This window comes from Tyto alba, unplaced genomic scaffold, assembly GCF_018691265.1.
Source record: "Tyto alba isolate M040663 unplaced genomic scaffold, T.alba_DEE_v4.0 Super-Scaffold_42, whole genome shotgun sequence".
NCBI lineage: Eukaryota > Metazoa > Chordata > Aves > Strigiformes > Tytonidae > Tyto > Tyto alba.
In genome coordinates this window covers 24,146,192-24,170,164 of record NW_024881318.1, presented here as the reverse complement: position 1 = coordinate 24,170,164, position 23,973 = coordinate 24,146,192, and the positions used below count along the sequence as shown (strand labels likewise).

At 40.2% G+C, this 23,973-nt stretch overlaps 1 protein-coding gene across 1 annotated transcript; it reads left to right on the top strand.

Moving 5' to 3' along the window:
* Window positions 1-1,403: 1,403 nt before the first annotated feature.
* Window positions 1,404-7,603, top strand: PLK2 (polo like kinase 2). Its single transcript, XM_042804882.1, has 14 exons — window positions 1,404-1,669; window positions 2,166-2,273; window positions 2,454-2,570; window positions 2,764-2,893; window positions 3,188-3,275; window positions 3,690-3,785; window positions 4,015-4,213; window positions 4,306-4,453; window positions 4,870-4,967; window positions 5,582-5,705; window positions 5,974-6,214; window positions 6,314-6,443; window positions 6,572-6,682; window positions 6,804-7,603. The coding sequence occupies exons 1-14, from the start codon at window positions 1,454-1,456 to the stop codon at window positions 6,993-6,995; spliced, it is 1,998 nt and encodes a 665-aa protein (XP_042660816.1). The 5' UTR covers window positions 1,404-1,453; the 3' UTR covers window positions 6,996-7,603.
* The last annotated feature ends 16,370 nt before the right edge of the window (window positions 7,604-23,973 follow it).

Here is a 23,973-nt window from a genome sequence, read left to right as displayed (position 1 = left end):
TTGTTTTATCTCTGCCCCTATGGTTAATCACTAGTAATACTAGCATGATTTGACTAGACTTTGCAGCATGAGGTAGGAAGTAAGACACCTGCATGCAGGCGCTGTAAAACTGTGGATGGGTAGAAGTGGCATGTACACAATCCAATATATTTTACACTTGAGCACTGTTACCTTCATAATGCAATATCTATGTAGGAAGATGTAAATATTGTTGTTCTGCACTTTTTCTGGTTTTTTTTTGGGGGGGTGTTTTTTTTTTTTTCTTTTTTTTTTTTTTGTGGGGAGGCGGGTGGGTATCTGATTAAAACATGCATCCTAATGTAGACACAGTAAAATAAGTATATTTTTGTGTTATTTTGAGATCTGAAACAAGACATGTTCAGAGACTGGCACTGAAATAATTTATACAGTTACATGCTCTGAGAGTCATTTGTGTTAAATCAATGAGACTTTGATTTTTGCCAGCAATGAAAGCAGGTAGTATTCTTAGTGTGTGCCAACAAGCATTACTTCATAAATGCATAGTAAACCAAGGCAGTAATGAACTTCAGTATTTTTGCATTTTCATAATGGGAGAAATGCAAAACTATTTCACATTTCAAAACTTTTCTCCCATACACACACTTCATTCTTCAACAAATACCTGTACTCATCCATCTAGATCACAGGTCCTGGACTACAATTGCCTTCAGGGTTCTTCAAAATTAGTTTATGTGCATTTGGAATGTTTAAGGAAATGTTTCTGCTTGTGAGAAGATTTTAGAACCGATTGTTGTCAGGCAGCTCTGGAGTGTGTCACTAAGCACCGGTTCTGTATGAAGAAGGAGGGACAGGGTAACTCCTTGGCACTGGGGCAGGCACCCCAATGATTTGCACTGTCTCAGCAAGTCCATGGTGGCTCGCGTAACACCGAGATAAAAAACAGGCCCTGGCTCTCTGCTGTGGCAGAGCAGCTTAGGCATAGGTGGGAGACACTTCTTTCCTTCTTCGTGTGCAGCAGCAGACACTTGTTAGCGGGTTGCCCATACAGGCCACGGCACCGATCGTCTGTCAGAAACTCCCGCCGCTCCATAAACAGCAACCGTAAAGTCAGGAAAATACACCCTGTGCTGAGGTTCCCCTCGCCGCGTTCGCGGCCGGGGGGCGGCCCAAAGCCGCCCGGCCCTGCTGCACCAGGGCTCGAACGGGGCTCGGCCCCGGCCCCGCTCCCGCCGCACGGCGAGGCAGAGCAGAGCACGGGAGAGCGGAGAAAGGAAGGGCAGGACGGCCCGCGGGCCGCCCCGGGGCCGGGCCAAACCGGGCGGGCGGAGCGGGGCGGCGGCGGCGGGGGCCGTCCCGCAGCGCCGGGGCGGAGCCGCCGCCCGCGATATAAGGGACGACCCGGAGCGCTGCTCGGCGTCGGGAGCGGGAGGAGGTTGAGGCGGAGGTTGAGGCGGGCCGGGGCCGCGCGGTGATGGAGCTGCTGCGGACCATCGCCTACCCGCCGGGCGGCGGCGGCGGCGGGAAGTGCTGCGAGGCGGCGCTGGGCAGGGCGGCCGGCGGCGAGTCGCGGAGGAAGAAGGCGGAGGAGCAGCCGCACCAGCACGCCCACCCCGCCGCCGAGGTCTCCCGGATTATTACCGACCCCACGACGGGGAAGCGCTACTGCCGCGGCAAGGTGCTCGGAAAGGTAATGGCCGCGGCGGGCCCCGTGCCCTCCCGGGGCGGCGGCCGGTGAGTCCCGGCGCGGCCGCCCCGCTCGTCGGAGCGCGGGTCCGGGCGCTGCCTCTGCGGGGCCGCCTTCCTCCGTGGGGTGCTGGGGTGCGCCGCGCTGCCGCCCCCCGCCTGCCCCGCGTGGGGCGTGCCCCGCCGCTGCCCCGCTCCAGCCGCCCTGGGTCCGAGCACCCGACCTGTCCCCCGATTCGTCTCTGCCCCGAAATGCGAGAGGAATCGTGACTTCAGCTCGGGCAAGCCCGCAGGAACGACTTCGGTGTTGCATGCGGGGCGGGGGGGAGAGCCGCAACGCGAGCCGCCCGATAGGCGATGAACCGAAGACCTGTCTTTAACCAAATTATCCTGTGCAAAGGAAGTTGCGCTCCTTGACTAATACATGAGCTGGTGAATGACTAAGTGTGGGACTTCTTTCATACCTACTATAATTGCCTTTTTCTCATGTGTCTCTCTAGGGTGGATTTGCCAAGTGTTACGAGATGACAGATTTGACAACAAATAAAATTTATGCTGCGAAAATCATTCCTCACAGCAGAGTAGCAAAACCTCATCAAAGGGAAAAGGTGTGTGTGCACAAATGACTACTTTTTTTTCTTTTTTTTTTTCCTCCTCAAACTCTCTTTGTGTGCTGCATTGCCCAGCCCTTTTCCTGAAATGGTTCTGATAGAGAACACCTCATGCTCAACCTTGTGGACGCAAGGCTAACAACACTTTTTTTTTTTTCCACCCTCATGTCTCTTCAGATTGATAAAGAGATTGAGCTGCACAGAATGCTTCATCATAGACATGTTGTGCAGTTTTACCACTACTTTGAAGACAGAGAGAATATTTACATTCTTTTGGAGTACTGCAGTAGAAGGGTGAGCATCAGCTGGGAGAAATCCAGTATTTACTTACCTGTAATCTGCAACTAATTTAAACGTGTGATATGTAAAAGGTATTTTTTGTGGCTTCTTTAGTCGTCATTTCTCCATGCATTGCTTTACTTTTGCTTATGGTGAACCCTATGTTTGAATGTTCAGTGACGTTTCTGCCTTTGTTTTTCCTCTGTAGTCAATGGCTCACATCTTAAAAGCGAGGAAAGTATTGACAGAACCAGAAGTACGATACTACCTCAGGCAAATTGTGTCAGGGCTAAAGTATCTTCATGAACAGGAAATCTTGCACAGGGATCTTAAACTAGGTAAGTTCTGTACCTCACCAACTTCAAAACACAATGCTCCAGCCCTGTCAGCATCGTACCACTTTACACTTGTATGCTGATAGCTTAATTAATAGAATCATCTCAGTTTGTCTTTACAGTGGAAACTTGGATTGCTTAAGGGATGACATTAAGCATTCCTACTTAAAGAAAGAAAAAAAAAAAAAAAGAATCTTGGCTAGCTTCTGGCTTTGAACAAAGTATGACTCAGCACCTGTGGCAAATGCATTCCTACTTTGCAAGAAAAGGACTAACTGGAGTTTCTCTGTCTGCTAGGTAACTTCTTCATTAATGAGAACATGGAACTGAAACTGGGTGACTTTGGCTTGGCAGCTAGGCTGGAACCACTGGAGCACAGGAGGAGGTAGGACCATAACAAAAAATGTAAAGTCCAGTAGTACTAGTAGTAAATGAAAACAAATTCTTTTAGAAACAAGAAATCCTGTTCCATAGCAAAAGCTAATTGCTTCTGGGATCAAGATTTCCCCTTCTAGAAAACAGGCTACCATGCTTTGACTTCTGCTTTCTTCTGAGCATTTGAATAATAGCAAATGCCAGAGGCAGGGTACCTGACTGCTTAATAGCACAGATACAAGTTTGCTGTTCCTGTATCACAAAGACACCATGAAACACACACTATTAATGTTCATACAGCTCCTATTTAGGAGTCTCTAAGTTCTTGTCTGAACTTGAGAGGAAAACCTGTCCTGTGAAAAATAGCTTCTCTTCTCTTTCTATCTGAAATACTAACTGGTTCTGTGGCCTCTTTGATTTGCAGAACAATATGTGGCACACCAAATTACCTCTCTCCAGAAGTCCTCAACAAACAAGGGCACGGCTGTGAATCTGACATCTGGGCCTTAGGCTGTGTAATGTAAGTATTTTGGTGCCTTTGAAATGGAATATTTCTATCACTGGCTTAGGCTTTTAAGAGTTCAAAGGGGATGCAGTACTGCATCCGTTTGCAGCCCTTTTTACATGTGTAGCCCAAGTGCAGAAATTCTCCTTTGTGTTAGGAGACAGATGCAGCATTTTCAGTAGTTGCAGATAAGTATCGTGGGTGTGTAAAAGAAATAAAATTGGTTTCCTTTGCTTTTACACAGGTACACAATGCTTTTGGGAAGACCCCCATTTGAGACCACAAATCTCAAAGAAACATACAGATGTATAAGGGAAGCAAGATACAGCCTGCCTTCATCTCTCCTGGCACCTGCGAAACACTTAATAGCCAGTATGTTGTCAAAAAATCCTGAAGATCGGCCCAGTTTAGATGAAATAATTCGACATGAATTTTTCTTACAGGTTTGTACTCTCTGGTGTTCTGGCTGAAAAAATATCTACCCTAAAATGCACTCTGTGGTCTAAAAATTATTTTTTGTATCTTATTTCTGCAGGGCTTTACACCCGATAGACTTTCTGCTAGCTGTTGTCACACTGTTCCTGATTTTCATTTGTCAAGTCCTGCTAAAAATTTCTTCAAAAAAGCAGCTGCTGCTCTCTTCGGTGGTAAAAAGGATAAAGCCAGATACTTTGACACACACAGTAAGTGGATTGTAGCTATTCTTGAAACTTATGTCTATGCCATCAGTGTCATACTAGTAATATACAGCTATGAGATAGCAGTGGAACAGTTGTATTTGTCTTGGAGCTTCCATGGATTAGTCTTGGCCTCTTAATAAGTATAGATGGCAGCCTGAAACCTATGCCAAGTTACATAAGTAAATGCTGCTTGTGGCATACTGACAATCTATATTTGCCATCTGTTTGTCTGCAATATCTACTAAAGTTTAGTCTCTTAGTGATCTGTGTGTAATGACACTGCTGTTCTGGGAGATTATGGCAGTTTTACAAGCTATTGGAGGTAGACAGTGCACTTTCTGCAACTATCTTGTTAGGCTTTTCTGTAACTGAACAGCACTTTCAGATGCAGTGTTAAGTATTTTTTTCCTGTACTACAGACAGACTAGCTAAAGAAGATGAAGAAATCTACAAGCTCAGGCATGATTTGAAGAAGACATCTATAACCCAGCAGCCCCACAAGCACAGAACAGATGAGGTAAATGCAAGTGCAGTTCAATTCAAATCCAGTAACAGTTGGGTGGAGTAGCTAGAATTAAATTATGTTTGACTTGGATATCAGAGCTGGGGCTGTACACAACATAATCAAGCTTAAATGATTAGCAGAGTTGCTTTAAGAGGACTTAACCAAGCTTCACCACAGTATGGTAGCCTTTGTAGGGAGACTATGCTTTTGAGTAATTACAGTAGCATTGTCATCTGTGTGGTAACTTGTCTGCCAGGTGCTCTTTCCCAATATTCCAAATACAGGGCTTCAGTTCGTTATTAACTAGGACTACTTAAAGAATAAATTGTTGAGAATCTAACTCTTGCTATTTGATGTTCAGACCTGCACACAGCTGTTTTGTTGCTAGTGCAGGAGAGCAGAGGGCTGATTAATGTAAAATGCAAACTGAAGATCTAAAAAATGGAAAGACCTGGCATGCTTCTTTAAGCTCAGTGTAACAGTGGCTCTTTGTACTTGCATGAAACATTAATACCAGTTTCCCTAGAATTTATCATTTGTTGAGAAATGGGAGAGCCATGCAAAGCTTGTGTATAAGACTTGGCTTGTGTTATGTTTGATGTTTACATGTCTGACATCTCCTCTAGGAGATCCAGCCTCTTATCACAACAGTAGCGAAGCCGGGAGCGTTGCCAGAAACTAAGCAGATTGGAGACTCTATTCGGATGATAGTCAGGGGAACTTTGGGAAGCTGCAGCAGTAGCAGTGAATGTAAGTGCAGCAAAATGTAATCTCTAATTCTAAATCCCACCTTTCTTTCTTCATGTCTCAGGCTTAGAAGCTTGAAATGAACAGCTGCTTTCCTCCCCACCCCCTATTTTTGATGCTCTAAATTTTACAGCAAATATTTTGGTAGAATTAAAACTGGAAAGCCATAAAGGCTTAACTTCTTAACATTACAGTCTAGATAACTGAGAGGTTTAGAATGAAATCCTGCTCTCTGTGTGCTCTTGTCAGTCTAATAATCATTCTCTTTCAGGCCTGGAAGACAGTACCATGGGAAGTGTTGCTGATACAGTTGCAAGGGTATTGCGAGGATGTCTGGAGAACATGCCAGAAGCAGACAGCATTCCCAAAGAGCAGTTGACAGCATCCTTCCAGTGGGTTACAAAATGGGTGGACTACTCTAACAAGTACGGTTTTGGGTACCAGCTGTCGGATCACACTGTTGGTGTCCTTTTCAACAATGGGGCGCATATGAGCCTTCTGCCAGACAAAAAGTAAGAATGATTACATAACTGACAACTTGCTAAGGCAGTTTAAACATGAAATGCTTTTATCTCATCTCTAACCTCCTTACTCTCTTTCTCCTCTTATAGGACAGTCCACTACTATGCTGAGCTAGGCCAGTGCTCTGTCTTCTCAGCCACAGAGGCTCCTGAACAGTTCATTAGCCAAGTAACTGTACTGAAGTATTTCTCTCACTACATGGAAGAGAATCTCATGGATGTAAGTTCAGTACCTTCTGGATCTTGACTAAACTAATATATATATATATATATATATATATATATATATATATATATATACATACTAAATGTGAACTGAATGCTTAAAATGTCTGCTCCCTTTCCTAGGGAGGAGATCTGCCCAGCCTGACAGATGTACGCAGGCCCAGGCTTTATCTCTTGCAGTGGCTCAAATCTGATAAAGCATTAATGATGCTCTTCAATGATGGCACGTTTCAAGTAAGTTTGGTAGCGTCAGCAGAGAAAATATTTGTAAAACACCTTATTGCAGTAAAACCAGATAAGAGCCAGAAATTGAAAGGAGAAAGTATACAAACAGGAACTTGCTTCTCTCTTACAGGTGAACTTCTACCACGATCACACAAAAATCATCATTTGCAGTCAGAGTGAGGAGTATCTCCTTACCTACATCAATGAAGAGAGGATATCCACAACGTTTCGTCTGACAACTCTTCTGGTTTCTGGATGCTCACTGGATCTAAAACACAGAATGGAATATGCTCTAAACATGCTGCTGCAGCGATGTAACTGAAGGGACTGATTCTGTTAAATGAAACAGACCCTCTCGTTCACTGTGAAAACTACAGTGGAAATGGTGGAGCAACTAGTATGTTGATGATGGATGTGTGGTGGTACGAAAATTTGACTGTCCTAGTGTGCTGGGCACACATCTATTAGACAGAAGCCTAAACCTACTGTTGGATTAAATGGTATGACAAGGAGTTCTTCAGACCATAGTTTTCCTTGCTTCATGTGTGTGTTAAAGATATTTTTGACTTGAACTCTGAGCAGAGTGTGACTGCTTGCTCTGTAAGAGTATTTCTGATGGAGTTAAACTGTGAATATGCATCTGGAGAGGGAGGGGATAGCTCCATTATTATGGAATAGCTGTAATAAGCAGCTTCTGGCTGCTTAACTGTGAACTATGGCCATACTCTTTTTTTTTTTTTTTTTTTTTTTCTTTTTTTCCCCCCTTATTTTTCAAAAATACCCACACTTGTGGCTGGCAAAGTGCATTCCTTGTTAATAATTTTTTTTATTTATTACAGCCTAAAGTGAAGTATTTATTACACAACGTTTTTTTGGACTTTGGCATTTTGAATATAAATCTGTTGGCAATAAAGAGAATAGAAATCTGAAGTACTGTTCTCCTCTTTTTTCTATAATACAACTTAACATGCATTGCTTTACATTATGAAAAAAAAAGGTCTTCTTTCCTTATACCATTTTTAAAAAGTCTGCTATGGGTCAGGATATGAATGACAGGCTCTAATGCTGAGCAGTTTATCCATGTCCATGCACACTCACAGTCACAATCACCTATATGCTGCTAGTAACCCTAAAGCAACTGCTGATGGAGCTTGCAGACTAATGATGTAAGTATTGACACCATCAAGTTATTACATCCCAGAATTGATGTTTTATACTGACTGAAAAGAACTTCCTTCTGGATGATACTTGGTGGACAGTAACTATGATAAGCTATATAAACTTCCTCTTGCTGTGGAAGCATTGCTCTTATTCACCAAGGGCATGAAGTACTCTGACACCTCAGTGGTAGAATTAATTATCCATACCTGTCACTGCCCCTCTATTGTGCTTTACTGTGTGTTTCTAACCTTGGTTAAATAGTAACCCCAGTAAAGTAAAATCAAAATGGTGAGAAGATTAAAGGCTGATTTAGTATCAACTTTGGGTTTATTCTGCCAAATTGATAATGTTGGACAACCACAAGTGTTACTAAGACCAAATAAAATTTACTGTATGCCATAACTTCCCTGTAAAGTAGCTTAAAACAGTGGAGGACAGCATAAGGATGACCCACTGCTTACTGTAATACCACTGCTAATAACTACATTTAGAGCAATTGCTTTCCTAAACTGAAGGTAGTGCCATGTATCAGTTAGACTATACAAATAGATGGAATTATTGAGGACTCATGACTCAGTGCAAGGGCAGAATGTCTACTTCTGGCCTTGTCTTATTTCTCTCTATTACATAGCACATTGACCTTCATAAACACATAACAGTCTTCAAGAAACAGCTCTTGCAGCAGCAAGCAGTAGTTCCATCACTTCTTTGGATTAATCTGTATAACTGAATGAGGTCTGTTCTGAAGGACCTCAATGGCCATCAGTGTTTCCATCAAAGTAGCTAAATGCAAGGAGCAGGCAGTCAATGTAATAAAGTGCAGACTAAACAAAGTACAGATGTCAACCCAAAATAGTGAGTAGAGGCAGTAGCACTGGCTTGCTTCATCTTTCAGCAAGTGTGTATAAATGTGATTGTTTTCCTTGTATTGAATACCATGCATTAAGTAATATTTATTTACTTCTCAAGTCTAGACAGGAAGATCTAATTGAGTTCTTCAGGTGGATTTATTAATGTAACTCTAGGCAGTTCAGTAAAGTTAAATATATACTTCTTATAGTGAGCAGAATTCAGCTTCCCAGCTGTCTACTTTCTTCAATGGATAATGATTGATTTTATTCCTGGGAGGCCGTGGTTTACCTAATTCTGTCGCACACATACAGCCACTGTTGAGCCCTTTTCTGTTACAAAGTAAGATACCACTTTTTGTTTATGACACCAGTAAGCATACAGTTTGTGTGCATTTGAAACACAAAAATTACTTGACGTATAGTACTTAACTTCTTCAAATGGAAAACCAGTTCTTTGACTATCTATGTACTGAGGAAAATATGACCCTTTACTTCAGCTGCTATAATTTATTTGAGTACCAAAATCATCTTTCTGTGGCTGAAATTCAGGATGATGTAAGCAAATAAACTGCCTCTAGGTGTAGGATGTTTAAAAGTGTATATAAAGGCTTCAGATCCTATTGTAGAATGCTAGTTGGTTGTGGACAATTGTAATGCACCTCATTCAAATATGGTTAAATGAATCTGTTATTTGTATGCAAAATGTATGTGTGGTACCAGGATGATAAGTGCTTTCTAAATCCTTCTGTATGTTTCTGGTTAGTTCTCTATATCCTTACCTCACTTTTTATTTCCATCTTGCAAAATAAAAGAAATGTTTAGATCAGGTTAAGGAGAAATACCCATTTCAAAGTACACTATCTTTGTCCCAGCTCCCAGCCCAAGGAAGGAAAGCTGCTTTAAAATCTGTAATATAAGAACTTGCATCAGGAACAAAGGCTGTGAAATTCTTTCCCAGGGTGGATCCTGTCTTAAATAAGAAGCTCTAATGCACTAATTGACCTTCTTTACCCAATCATATAACATCCCTGTGTAATTCTGCATATAGGAAGATTAATATTAGAAAAGTACTTGTCCACTCCTCTATATAACAAATGTCTTACCTTCTCTTGAAAGAAAGTTACATGGTATGGATTTTATGCTTGTTAGGCAGTGATCCTAATCTTCTGTATTGAAAACAAGAGCAAACACAGCATAAGAGTTTAGCTTGGGAGCATATGTACTTGAATGAAAATGTGGGCATTAAAGGATTAGATGAAAGTTGGCACATAGGTTTCTCAGTTATAAGTGGTGGACACATGAAACAGTACTGCCAGAACTCTTATCAAAGCATCTTTAACATATCTTAAAAAATGTTTTTGCAAATATACATACGTACCTCTACAGACCAGAGCACTAACCTGGCAGCAGCAAACAAGTCGAGGAAATGATTCAAATAGGTCATGCTTCAATGTTAACATAATATATTACCCAGTGATGCCACTAGTCACTCAAGTGTTCTAGGGCATTCTGTAATCCATTAAGGTGTTCTGAAATTATTGCATTTCATGAAATCATTTCATAGACTGTATATGAGAAAAAAAAAAATTGAGAGTTTGGGTTACATGTTACTCTGCAATATTGAACAAACTTTCTTGCATTGTCTGGGTTATTTAGGAAACTAGAAAAAGATTCAGTGACTTTAAAGCTATTTCATTACTTTTGAAAATAGTCAGATTGGACAATGCCCATCAATAACTGCAAATTTACTGCCTGATTAGATGGATTCTAAATGTAAATGTGAATTAAAAAAAAAAAAAAAAGTAGTAGGTTCTTCTAGGTAATTAAGAAACCTCAGCTAGATGCATGCCTACGTAATTAACCGAAATCATGCATGGCATAGGCCATAGCTTTTTTCTTTTGGTCTGTTTTTATACTCTATGCCTTATTAACATCAATAGTGGCAGACATGTCTGATTGAATTGGCACAGTGTTAGACTGATACATACAAATTAAGAGATTAAAATCGATTTAAATATACAGTATTGGAAACAAACATCATGATTCATCAGTATTTGGAAATTAGTATAATGGAATGTAAAGATTTAGCCTCAGGATTTATCTGTGTAAATTAGCTTCAGTATGGAAACAAAATTGGTTTGAAAGATTCTGTCATACTGACATAGAATTAGTCTGAGTTTGAAACTGTTGCTGTTTTATTTCTCTACCACAAAAACATGGGGAAAAAAAATGTCCATATCATTACATTGTCCATATCATGTCGATGGGATCTGAACAGAAGTAAGGTATTATCTTGACTGACCATTTACTGCTCTTTCCTACTTACTATTTGAAGAAACACCTCAAACTGTCATGATGGGAATGTAAATGAGTTAGTGAAATCAACAGTACCTTACACAATGGCATTATTGGTACCAAACTGGCCCAGGTGAAGAGTTAATACACATTTTTAATTCAGAGGTTAAAAATCAGTAAGGTACTTTACAGTTGCTTCCATGAAGGACCTTGGGTGGAAAAACTGAATGAACTCTCCAGCACTTTGCCAGAATGTAGTGCTGCTGTCTTTTGCGGCAGGCCAGGGATGAAAATTACTTCATGCCCTGCCTCCCTTACGTATCTTGAATGATCATGAAAATGACTGCTTATTTTCTATTGACAATTTCAAAAGACACATAAAAAAGAGGGTGGAACAAGTGTTCTCCATGAGGGAGTGGGTGGGTGGGTGTCTCTCCATACACTGAGAATCTTAGGCAGAGGTGGACAAAAGAAAGTAGAGGGAACCGGTAGTCAGCCCAGAACCTCAAACATTCATGATGCTCTGTTTCTCCTCACCAATCCTTCCCAATGACTTTAGCACAACTTCTGTAGTCTTCCCACCAGATAACAATCCTGATCTCTCTACTGACATGTTAGACTTAGTCCTGATTGTGGATATTGAATGGATAAATAGTTAAAATTGTTTTTAAGTCAACCACTTTCTTTTTTTTAAAAAAAAAAAAAAAAAATTAGATACTTGCTCCACAGGACACTTAGTGTTTTGCTACTATTATTAGTAGAGGTCTCAACTAATCCTTTTTCCCTTCTTGGAGATCTCATTTTTACCATGTAGAAGATTTTCTGTTCTTTTTTTCTGAAGACCTCAGCATGGGGAATAAACACTACCTCATTGAAATTATTTACCTGGATTTAAGATCTTGTGGGCTGATAACCTATCACACGGCTAGGTATTCCTAGACAAAGATAAGTCTGAAGTGCTATAGTAATTCAAATAACCCATTTAGAACCTGATCATCTTGGACATCATTCGTGTGGACCATTATTATAAAGGACTCAAAATTCACAGTATTTCAACATCAAATGACCACCACATCAACACTGTTAACGAGGCAAATAAAAGAAGCTTTGAGGTCATCTTTTCAACCTTACTGCAGACTCAGGAAGACCTCACCTGCTGTTTCAAACACTTGATTTCACAGACACAGGCTTTAGAAACAAGTTAATAAGTAAACTGACAATTCATGAAAATTCTACACATATGAAATGTTATGCTCTTAAAAGTAGCATCTGTATTTATAACTTATGGTGATAAGGCTTTTTTACTTATGTTGAAAAGTTCAAAGGAGGTTTATGGGTTTGAATTAGCATTCATTGGAGGAGAGAAGGAGACAGGGCTTTTGTAGTGGGATTCTGGCTCCAGTAGATGAAGACTGCTGGTTCTGATGGGAGAAGGGCCAAGTGTAGTATGTTATAAAGTAGGCTGTGGCAGAAGAGGATAGTCAATGAGAGCGGAAGAAAGGAAGCAAAGTTATGCCATCAAAACAAGTTTAATCTTCCAATAAAAAAAAGATGCAATTTGCTTATCATCCTCAAGGCCAGCTTCTCATGCCTGCCATCACATTAAGTCATGGATAGCTGCAGTAAAAAATGCATGAGAGGAACAGTAAGTGGATAGAACAGGAAAGGCCAGACTTTTTAGTACAGGGAATATAAGGCAGCTGAGACAAGCTCATGATAATTTAAATGCCTTTTATTATGTATTAGCACAGACTGCAACAGTTGTGTATGATGTTTTACATAGAAAACGAAAAAGCTAGCCTGATTTTCAAATGGACCAACCTCTGTTAGTGCTGTACATTTATGGAAATGAAAGTGCATGGTCTCTGCTTACAATCGAGGCTGGATATCTTGTAACTGGACACAGGGTGTGATAGTGTCAGGCAGGGGTTATGGAAAGGAGAATGTACACAGAGTGATTATAGGATTATTCAGTAGTATACAATGCTGTTTCTGTCTCTCTAAGCATTTACAATGAGCTTCTCACCCTCACATCTGATCATCTCCACATCATGTCAGTTCCTTCTTGTTATTTTTAATTATAAGTAATTAGAAGGTTAGCTTGGGAGGGTGAGTCATGGCACAAGAGGGTATGTGGGAACATGTGGATTTATAGAGGGGTTCTGGAAAAAGTGAGAGAGCTCATGACACCAGGAGGAAGGGAAGGTGCTGGACAGCCATGACTCAGGGAGGGAGCCCTGGGAAGGAAACATGGAGGAGAGCTGGCTGGGGCAGGTGGTGGAGAGAAGATCCTGGGAGGCAGAGGCACCCGTTTTGAACTTTCTCCCAAAGCAAACAAGTTGTGAAGAAAGTGGAGGCAGGGAGGAAGAAGACAGCTAGATGAGGTGTGTGGTGGGGCAGTGGCAGGTAGGCCTGGGGGAACCAGGAACAGCCCTAGGACAGCTCTCACTGCAGCGGTGGGCCCAGGGGAGACCCCGTGGCAGGGCCGCGCGGGGGGAGGCCTGAGGGAGACCTCGCGGCAGGGCCGCGCGGGGGGAGTCTCACTTCCAGCCACATCTGCCACACCAGTGAGTGTCGTTGTGGGGTTGCAGAGGGGAAGAAGAGAGTGGTCTTTGGAGGAGAAAGTAATAGCAAATAAAAGCCATAAAAGAATTGATCCATTATCTATGAGTAAGAGGGATCTTGTGTGTTTGGAGCAGAGGAGTGAGCTCAAGTGTCATCTCTTGAGTTTGTGTCGAAGAAAGCTGTTAGAGGCAGTACTCTGAGGGGATATGAGGTCACAGAGAAGACAGCCAGCATTATGTACTGGTGATAATAGTAGGTACAGACCAGGGGTGAAATACTGAGGAAAGAGTTTTGTGACCAGAGAGAAGACAGCAGCGGGAAACAAGAAAGGAGCAAGTCAAGTGGAAAAGTTCAAAATCCCACAAAAATTAGAGCCTTTCCACATTAAATAGTGCTTAGAGCAGATGGGAGATACTTGTGCTCACTTACTAGTAGCCTTTCCACATCTGCTGCCAGGAGAGCTGAGCGAGCAGTGCTGAAGTGGGTCAAGCAGAGGATTAGCAGTGCAAAAGTGAAGGCACTAGACACAGGCAGCATGCCGGCAGGAGGAGGCAGGAGTGGAACGGGACAGGTAAAAGCAGGAGGCACACAGGGAAAGTGAATTCCCCTCCACATAATGGAGAAGTTGCCATGTCAGGGGGCAGTACACTTACTAGACACAATATGCATCTCTGAGGAAATGAAATGTGAAGTATGTGTTTAGAAAATTTTCACATTCTCAGTAAAACAAAAGATAAACAATGATCCAGTTAGATTAGAGGTGCTATCACTGGGGACCAGTATTGCAAGACAATGCGTTACTACCCTGAGTCACAGGTTTCGTTCTCACATGGGCCTTTATTAACCTGAAATCTTTACCTCCTGATGGTTGCCTCATGTGAAATGAGTTGATGGCTCATTCCTGCTCATACTGAGAAGGTATCCACATTACAAAAATCATCACTGCTAATTACAAGCCATTTGCTCTAATTGGTATCCTTGCTGGAAGTCTTCAGAGGGAAGAAGGCTAATGACTAAACAACAAGCATAGCAACTAAAACACCCTGTTTCCATGAAGCTGGGCTCCTGACTGGTCAGGGACTATGTGGGGTAAGTGACCAGGGATGTGGTGGTTGTTGCCTGAGGTGTGTGAGATACCGGTGGCCTTTTTAGAACTGAGCACTAATTTTCTGAGCCCAAGCTTTCAGCAGTGATGGGGATTTGTGACTTTTGTTTGCTGTTCTGTACTGCTACTTGCAATGGAAAGAGCTTCCCATCTTCAAGTATTTTGCCATGGTTTATTTTCTGACTTTTTGGTTGTTTCTGCTTTCATTTGATTGCCCATCATCTGCATAAATGGCAAAGTGAATAACTTCTGTTTTCTAATTTAACCATAAGAAGTGAAATCAGTATCTTCTTAATAGATTGCTTCTTTTCAGATTTCCTTTTTCAGATAGTTTATGATGCAGAAGCACAGTAGAAAGTCATTGTAACTGTCCATCCTTCAATGAGAAAAGTAAAATGAAAAAGAAACCAGTAAGCCTCCTGTCTCCTAGTTTTACTAGTTACTGTCTAACTGTGCATCACGCAGCATTTGTGTAACTGGAGAAGTAGGGGAAAACCCAACATATTAGCTAACCTAAGTAATAACAACAACAAATATACCATACAGCAGAGGCCTTAATGTTTCCTGTGTATCTAGATATCATAAATCTGGCATACAGAGCTCAGATAATGTGAAACATTTGGAACAGACAAGCAGAAGGACAGTTTGTAGGATAAACAGATTTCAGGGAAGTGTGTGGATGTTGGAAATATAGATACCCGAACAGAGTAACAACTCAGAAACGTGAAACAGGGGCCTTGCCCAAAATGAGAGCCTGTAGCGTCATTGTCTTGGTGACTCACAGTCTGCTTTCCCATCTTGAATATCTACCCAACTCATAGCTGGAGTTCAGAAGGTCCCCTTGGGAATCAGTTTAGGGGTTCTGCAGGGCTTCCCACTTCACAAATGCTTAGACACTAACACATGGCTATGTGGAACAAGCCTGTCAGATAAGGAGCACTAGTACATCCATTTTGCAAAAGTAAGACAAAGCTAAGAAGGAATATGTTTATCAGTTTGAGATCTCTTTCTCCAGTGTTTCTCAAATGTTCAGAGATCTTACTGGTATCAATTACTCCTCTTGCTCAGTGGTTCTCCTAATCAGATCCTGGAGTCTCAAAGTAGAAGATTAGGGGATGATGAACTTGCCATGGGTGATGACCTTGCTTTTGGGGGAGGGAAAAAAAAAAAAGCAACCAAACACATGAAAGGATCCTACAGACAGAGATGGCATTTTTTATTTAACCTCAATTCTTTCCACAAACAGTGAATTTATGCTGTGGACTTATTGAAATGAGGGCATTGGAAAAACAAAGGGTGATCCTGTAATTATGTGACCAGTTTATATTGTACAAATAACTTTTGTTCTACCATTTCCTAAGGTTGAGTATTAGACATTGCAATTGTAATTATGTGCAATAGCAGAGATTTATAAATGCTGTTTTTTAACTAGTTTGGACTCTGCTAAACTAGAAAATGGAAGAAAATTTAATCAGTGTATTGTCTGACATTTAAAAGACCTTTAGACATTTCATTAAATTAATTCTCTCTTAGCCTAAAGAAGGAGCATTTTCATATTTGTAATTTCAATACTGCTTAATGGTTATAAAAGGCTGAGTTTGCTAGAGAGTAGGGATCAGTTATCCAGTGTTTTCTACTAGTGAACAGATGTGAAACAACCATAAAAGTCTTTTAAATCTCATGCTTTCAAGAATACTTACAAAGTAAGATTGTAGCAGGTACAGAGAACAAGTAGAATGACTCTACCTAATATTTTATACGGGTAAGTAAATTTATAACATAGACTTAAATTAAATTTAGAAGAAACCTTGTAGTATTTCAGGTTCTGCACAGCAAATTGCAACACAGATTTGACTACTTCTTTTCTGGATAAAGCAATAAGGTACTGTAAAGGTGTTTTATAATTTGACTGCATTTGACTTACTGATCTTACTTTAAGGAGGAATATCTTTCTTTGTCTATGATGAATGCTTCCCCAAAATGAAGGATTGTGAAATCATTACAGAAATTAAATGGAATAGACACTCCTTATTGCCTTAGGTGCTTTTTATGGGCGACTCATGCTCAACTGGGTGACATTAGCAGTTCCACTGATATCAGGAGAACTGCACTGAGAAAGGGAAGCTGTATTTGTTGCCAGTGATCTTGTTAGGTAAGGGCCTGAGATAGCAGATCTCCTGGAGTGTGGCTAGTGCTGATGATTTCTAGGGGTGGCTAAGTGTCTTTCTGAAGAGAGAGGACATGAGATCCTTTCTCCTGAGGATCTTGCCAAGCAGTTGCCACTGCAAAGTTGCTGCTGCCCTCCGCAAAACCCTTCTGATTTCAGAAGATGTTCAGACAGGCCCGAGGAGCTGAGTTACCATCTCCTGTTGCAGCAGTGTGAACTAATTATAGACATAGAATAATTGTTGAGTAATAAGGTAGTGAGGAATGACAGGAGGAACAACAATAAGATTATGTGGTCACTTGGCAAGGGACAGTGCTTGGTATAATGAGGTTAAGGGGGTTTGTTTGTTGTTTTATTCTAATTAGGGCATATGTCCTATTTGGCTAATGTTATTAAGGTATTGTGAAAAGAGTGTGTCTGGGGAATGGACTTAAGAGGATTCAGGACAGTGAACTTGCAGAACAACTCAGGACAGGCCCTCTGTGCAGAGGGCATGGTATGGAGAAAATGCAGAGATAGCTGCTGGACCAAGATACAGAGACTACTGGCATTGGTGATGTAGGGGACATAGACCATTGAGTCACACACCTGGGTAACAGGACAAAGCAAAGTGGTGCTATGGCCTGATCTGACACTACTAAGATCAGTGAACCATCAATCTAAAGAAAAAGCACAATGAAGTCCAGAGGCATGACTTTTGAGATAATGTCTCCACAGGCAAAAGCAGATGGGCCTGAGCTCATGCTCCTTTTACTCCAGGCTGATCAGAAGGTAGCATCTCTGGTCCTCACAGCTGTCTTCCCAAATACAGAAGAAGAACAACTTGGGTATGGTGTAGCTATATGGCTCATGGATGGAGCTGCCTTACACTCAGGCTGCTTGGAATGGGCAGTGCTGATCACACCTACTGTGCCCATCTGTGTAAACATACTAACTCTGCCACAAACCCTGACATCTTCACTTCCAGATCTAGAGTGTTTTCATGCAATGTTAAAATTTGCAACAAAAGGGTAATTCTATACATGTGCTCTGAAGTGTGAATTTCCATTCATGCATACCACCTGGGAGCACACTTCAAAGAATGTGTTCCCCTCCATTTTCCTGCCAGTTGTATGGCTTGAATATGCAGCGAGTGAGCTCTGGAGTAAAGATTCAAAGGCTGACTTATGAAAAGCTGGTTTCTGAGCATAATACTTGTGGCTGGAAGTGCATCCCTCAGGAAAACTACTGCAAAACTTGCCATCTCCTGTGAAGCATGAGACGTGCCTTTTTTTTTAGCTATGGGAAGTGGTGATAGCTGCTTGTACTTCATTTGTTTCATGAATGCTCCTAGCTTTTAGCCCACCTAATTTTTGGACTTTTTTTTTTTTTTTTTTCCCCCAGGATTAAAAGGTGCAGTGGAGAGCTTCCAAACTCACACAGACAATAGTTGTCTAAAATTCCTGATAATAAGTTTTGACTGATAATATAAGTTTGCACTCAGATGTAAATTCCAGATAAGTCCTGTTTCCTCTCTGTGCTAGTTCCTGTGCTAGGTCTTTTGACTCTCTTTTCAAAGCTTCCTGGGATATTTTGCTCTTTCCAATGCCAAAGCACATATCAGTTGGAAGTTAGTCTATGTGAACATGGCTCCATTTCCTTTTTCAGGTGAAAGAATGTTATCTTGAGACAATTTAAGAAAGCTGGTTTAAAGATAGGAATTGTATATCAGAGCTGCACAACATTTACAAGTGTACAAGTGTGAGTCAATATGAATAAACAAATGCTACTGTACATGCACAGTAAATCTGACTCTTTGGGTTTATTGTACGGGAAATACAGTTAACTCTGGATCAGTCTCCAGTGCATCAGTTAGGAAAATGTGGGATACTAAATACAAAAATAGGAGAAAAGCCTTCTCTTGTGTTTGGTGTTTAGTTGCTGCTGCTGTTGTTGTTATTGTTTTGTTTGTTTTGGGTTTCTTGTTTTTATTTTGTTGTAGCTGTGGGGTTTTTTGCTTTGTTTTGTTTTTAAAATATATATACATATATTAAATAAGACCTAGTCACTTAATACAGGACATCCTGTTACTGTATAGGACAACCTGAGAAGCATGGCTGGTGTCCTACCTTTACCTGCAATATAAACACTTTGGTGTTTTATTCTTTAGTCTTTGTAGTTTGCTTACAAAGAGATCACACACCTCTGATGTGAATGTGCGTGCTTTTGGGTTCCCCTTTTTCTGACCTTACTGGAGTTCTTCAGAAAACACTGGATTTGTTTGCCTATCACACAGTCCTATTCTTTGCTCTGGTTTGCTAGTACTGGAAGCAGAACTGGATCAGTGCTGGTGTAGATCATGTTAAACAATCTTCCCCTGCTCAATGTGGCTTATAAATACTATGTACAGCAAAATATATACAATTATAATAGGATGAATAAAATCTCAGTAATTACAGAAAAAAGGATGACACTCAGAGCTGAATTTTAGAATACTTGAACGTAGGCAGTTCATCTTTATCCAGGTTAAAAGGAATAACTCTTTTCAGGGAGCGGGTGAACATTTCTAGAATCTATAAGAAACCTCATTAAACAAACAAAATTGAGACACTCATTCATTATTCTTTTCTGAAAATCTAAGAATGTTGTAATTATGCTACCAGATAATTTAACACTTCTTCTAACACATTGTTCTGCTTATCTGTAGCTACTCAGCTAGAAAACTCATTAGCTTTTACATGTTAAATATTTCCCATTTTGTGGTTCACAGTTCTACTCTATTTTCTAAATTAATTTTGTATGGAAATTGATTACACTAAAATCCACTTAGCCATTTTCTCTATTTCAGTTTTTATTCACTCTCAGAAAATATAGTGTAATTTATTTTTTTTGTTTACCCCATGAAAGGGCAAGAATTAATGCTACTCTCTGGAAGAAAATATCCTAGCTATCTTCTGTTTGTATGAATCTACAAAAGTAGGTTAAATCTAGAAAGGGGGAAAAAAAAGGGGAAAAAAATTCCTTGATACTTTATGGCCAAGTAAAACTGAAAGGTTAAATTCTGACATGCTTCTCTCCTTGAGGTTTGTCAATTTTCATTGGGATTGCATGGCCATTTCCTGCATGATGGAGACTGTGATGATTTCTGTGACCTTTTTTGTATCCTTTATAGGTAATTTAGGGAAGTTCTAGAGGAATAATGAAGAAGTCTTACAGAAAAAATGAGGTTCCTTGAGTCTACAAGGCTGTCCACTATGGGAGGACAATGCCCCCTCTCTTTTCCTTCAAACTGTTTTGTTTTGTTTTAAAACTTATTTTATTGTATATAGCATAATCCAAATAAAACCTGGGTGATTACTTTGCAGGCCAGTGTAAGCTTCCTATATATGGGTAGCCAAATGGTTAATTCACAGATTAAATTGAAGTTTAGAGTGTGCTCCTCAGCTGTGAAGCCAATTTGCATGAGGTACCAAGTTGTGGTAGTATAATAGTGAAGAAGAAAGTTGAGGCATTTTAAAACTAGTTAATAAGATTGTGGCGTATATTGAGCAAATTTCAGGAGTAGGCTGAAAAGGAACACAGTGCTTACTGATCCCTTGGTGAGGCCAGGGAGGCATGCCATGCTTGCCATGCCTTACAGCCTTGCTTCCCAGCCCACTTGTGGCAATTCTCTGAGATATTTGCCCTGCTGTGCAGATACTCCGAGGACACAGAAAGAATTTCTTGCTGAACACTTGTACATACATCCTATTAACTCACAGCTGGCTAATGAGAGAGGATTTTTCCCACTAGGAATAGATCCTTCACTATTCTCATTGGGAATAAGACAATTTTTTATTTTTTTCCAAATAGGAGGGTAATCGTAGGTGTACTCCAAATTCCTTCCTAGCATAGGCAATAGATATGATATTAGTAGTGTAAAGAAGTGGTTTTAGACTTGAGGTCTGATAAAGTCTGGTTATCTGGAAGAGGAAGTTGTAATGTAAATTTAATTATCGTACAGGCTTGAAAGTACCGAGGATATTTAATTGAGAATTTGGTAAACATTACTGGCTCACATCTCATCAGTTTCACGGGACTTTACCTTTATATCACTCGTAAGATGTTCTTTATTTGATATTTTCTTACATTCAGGCTCTTCAGAAATTTCCTTTAAGTTCACACATAAGCACATTGGCTGCATCAAACGTGTTAAAATTACTAACTGCTCTGCAATGTCCTTCTAGGACGCTGGCCTAGCATAAGTAGTATAAGTCATGGTTCACATGGCATTGTCAAGTAACTTTTCTTTAAGTGATACTGGTAATCAAGTTTCTTAACATGAGATTTTGCAGGGCTTGAAGTACTTTCAAAGTAATGTTAGACAGTAATGTTTTCTTGTTGGTGTTTAAATGCAAATCTGACTTAGATTCATGGGTGAGAAAGTAAATTTTTTGCACCATGCCAGGTTCTGTTAACATAACAATGTCATGAACAGTCAGGTGCTTTTCTAGTCTGTATAAATACTTTGATGAAGTCTAAGGTGTCAGAAGAATGTACTAGTTTTCATTTATTTATTTTTCTACAACAGATTTTTAGACCAAGACTAAAGATGTCTTTCTCGTGTTGCCCACCCAGAAATTAATGTATTTCCACGTATGTGAATGTCAAGTAAGTGGACTCCCTTTCTGTGGCAGATTATTATTGTAGAGGATTCTCAGATTCTTTGAAAAGTCACTGCATTCTTCAAAGTGCAAAGACCTTTTTCTTCTTTTTTTTTTTTTTTTTTTTTTTTTTTTTTTTTTTTTGTTTTCTCTTTTAATGAGAACTGGTAAAAAGTAAACTTTATTCCAGGAAATACCCTGGTTCAGGGAAAAATTTAATCTGTGCCTGCCCATAAGTCTCTGTCACACATGCAGATATGAATAATATATGAGCAGAGTCTTAGAAAATTTAGGACAGAAAAGACTTCTGTAGACTGTCTAGTCCAGCTTCCTGCTCCAAGCAAGAGAAACTTAACAGGTGGACCAGTTTGCTTAGGACTTTGTCCACTTCAATTTTGAAACTCTCCATGGGTGGAGATCCCACAGCCTCCCCAGGAAACCTGTTCAAGTACTTAACCTGTTCAAGTGTTAATTGTGAAGAATTTTTTCCCTTACATACAACTGCAATTTCACTTGTTGTAGCTCTTGTCATTTTGTTGTATATATTCAAAAGAGTCTGGCTCCATTTTCTCTATAAAGGTTCTTCAGATAGTGGAAGACTATAACTAAATTACACCTCATGCACTTCCCCTTGAGTACTTGAGCACTCACACAGTTTAGTGTCATCCATGAACTTGCTGGGGGTGCAGTTCATCCCACAGTCCCTGTCCTCGATGAAGATATTAAACAATATTGGCTTTGACAAATCCATGCTGGCCACTCACAGTATGTTGAACAAGGACATTATCCCATGCTGAATTGTAAAAACACCCGCAAGGGACCTGCATAAAGGTTCCTGAATGCTGGCCATCATGATTTCTTTCACTTCCTGCCAGTCAGGTAATGTAACATATATGTTATCCCTCTAACAGGAATTAATCTTCTCTATTCTCTGGCATGCCTCCTTCATCTTCTCTAGATATAGACTATTCAAAGCTTTTTAGGTGTGGAGGATTATACACTGGCCATGCTTGTGGACTACACTCCCCTGAGCTACAGTATTATTAAGAGGTTTTGCTAGTTTATGGAAGTAGCAGTTTATCTAATCCATACTCTTACCTGATAGTCCTTTCTTGTAGTGAAGTTTAAAATAGTTCTTAGAAGAAGGAAAGTCTTCCCTCAGTGTGTATGATGTTGGCCGATGAAGTCAGAAGAGAAACTTGTGATAGATGTAACTTTGGTGCATAGCTGATGTTGGACTGATAGCCAACAGTCTGGTCTTTCTTGACTCACTGAGTTACTAGAACAGGGAGGGAAGCTGCTTTGGGGCATTGGGAGAAAGACTGCTGTAGGCAACTGACTTGAAGTGAGGTTTCAGACATGTTAACCTTTAAAAAAAACAGAACCACTTATTTACAGATTAAGGAAAGTTGTCCAAGTCCTTAAGAAGCACAAAGGTTAACACTTGTCCATCTAAATACTTCTTTTTGGTAAGTTTGGCAAGCTTTTATGCCTGATTTGACAGAGCTTTTTGGAAGTGCCTTCTCATGCTTGCCCTGGGACTGTAGATCCCACTTGTGGTAAACAACTAAAGGTTAAATACCTCAGTGCTCAGTATTTTAACACTGAAATCTGTTTGTATTGTCACCTTCTGACTTCTTTGGACTGTTTTTGCTGACTGGACTTTTTGAAACAATTAAAAAATTTGTGTCTCATTTTTGCATTTTAGTTGTTCAAGCTTTAAATAAATATTTACTATATGTTTGGAATATTAATTTAATTTGTCTGCTTACTACCAACTTTTAAGCCTCTTCCTATAGAGCAAGGCTTGATTTTTATTTTACTTGGTACTTAATAAAGTAAGGAATTTCAAAGCCTTTTAATGAGCCTTGGTGTGAGTTTTATAAAAAACATTGTACTCATAAACTAAGGAAGTTTAATGCTATATTTCCAAGGTCTATTCTACTGTAATGTCATATTGTCTGTGAACATACATATGGTTTTGATGTTCTGTCCAGTATATGCATCTGTTATTTAACAGCCTGGATGTTTTGTAATCACCCTACTGTATAAATTAACATTCTCCAACCATAGTGCTGCAAATATATTGATTACCTAAAAGAACTGATTTTTTTTTGTTGTTTTTTTATACTGAAGTACAGTTGTTCATTAGGTAAATGTAAGCCACCTTATGTTTTGCCTCAGCTCTTTACAGCAGATTTACACATTTGGCAGTTCCCCTGTGCCAAACCAACATCAGCATGAATAATGAAGCGTGTCACAGTAAGGTAATTCTTTACAACAGTAACACTAATATGGATGGTACTTTTCCATCTTCCCTGACCCATTTACCACTGTCTTCTCCTGCATCCTTCTGTAGCCATAGTTGCAATCTAAATGAATATGATGTGTTATCAAATGGGAGGCCATTTGTAATTTCTTACTTTATAGAAGATAAACCAACACCTCTTCTGACATAAGTGGTACGGAGTGAGTGAGATGAACATAATTTTCTATCCATGATATTCGACACTGTGATTATTTCAGTGCTCAGG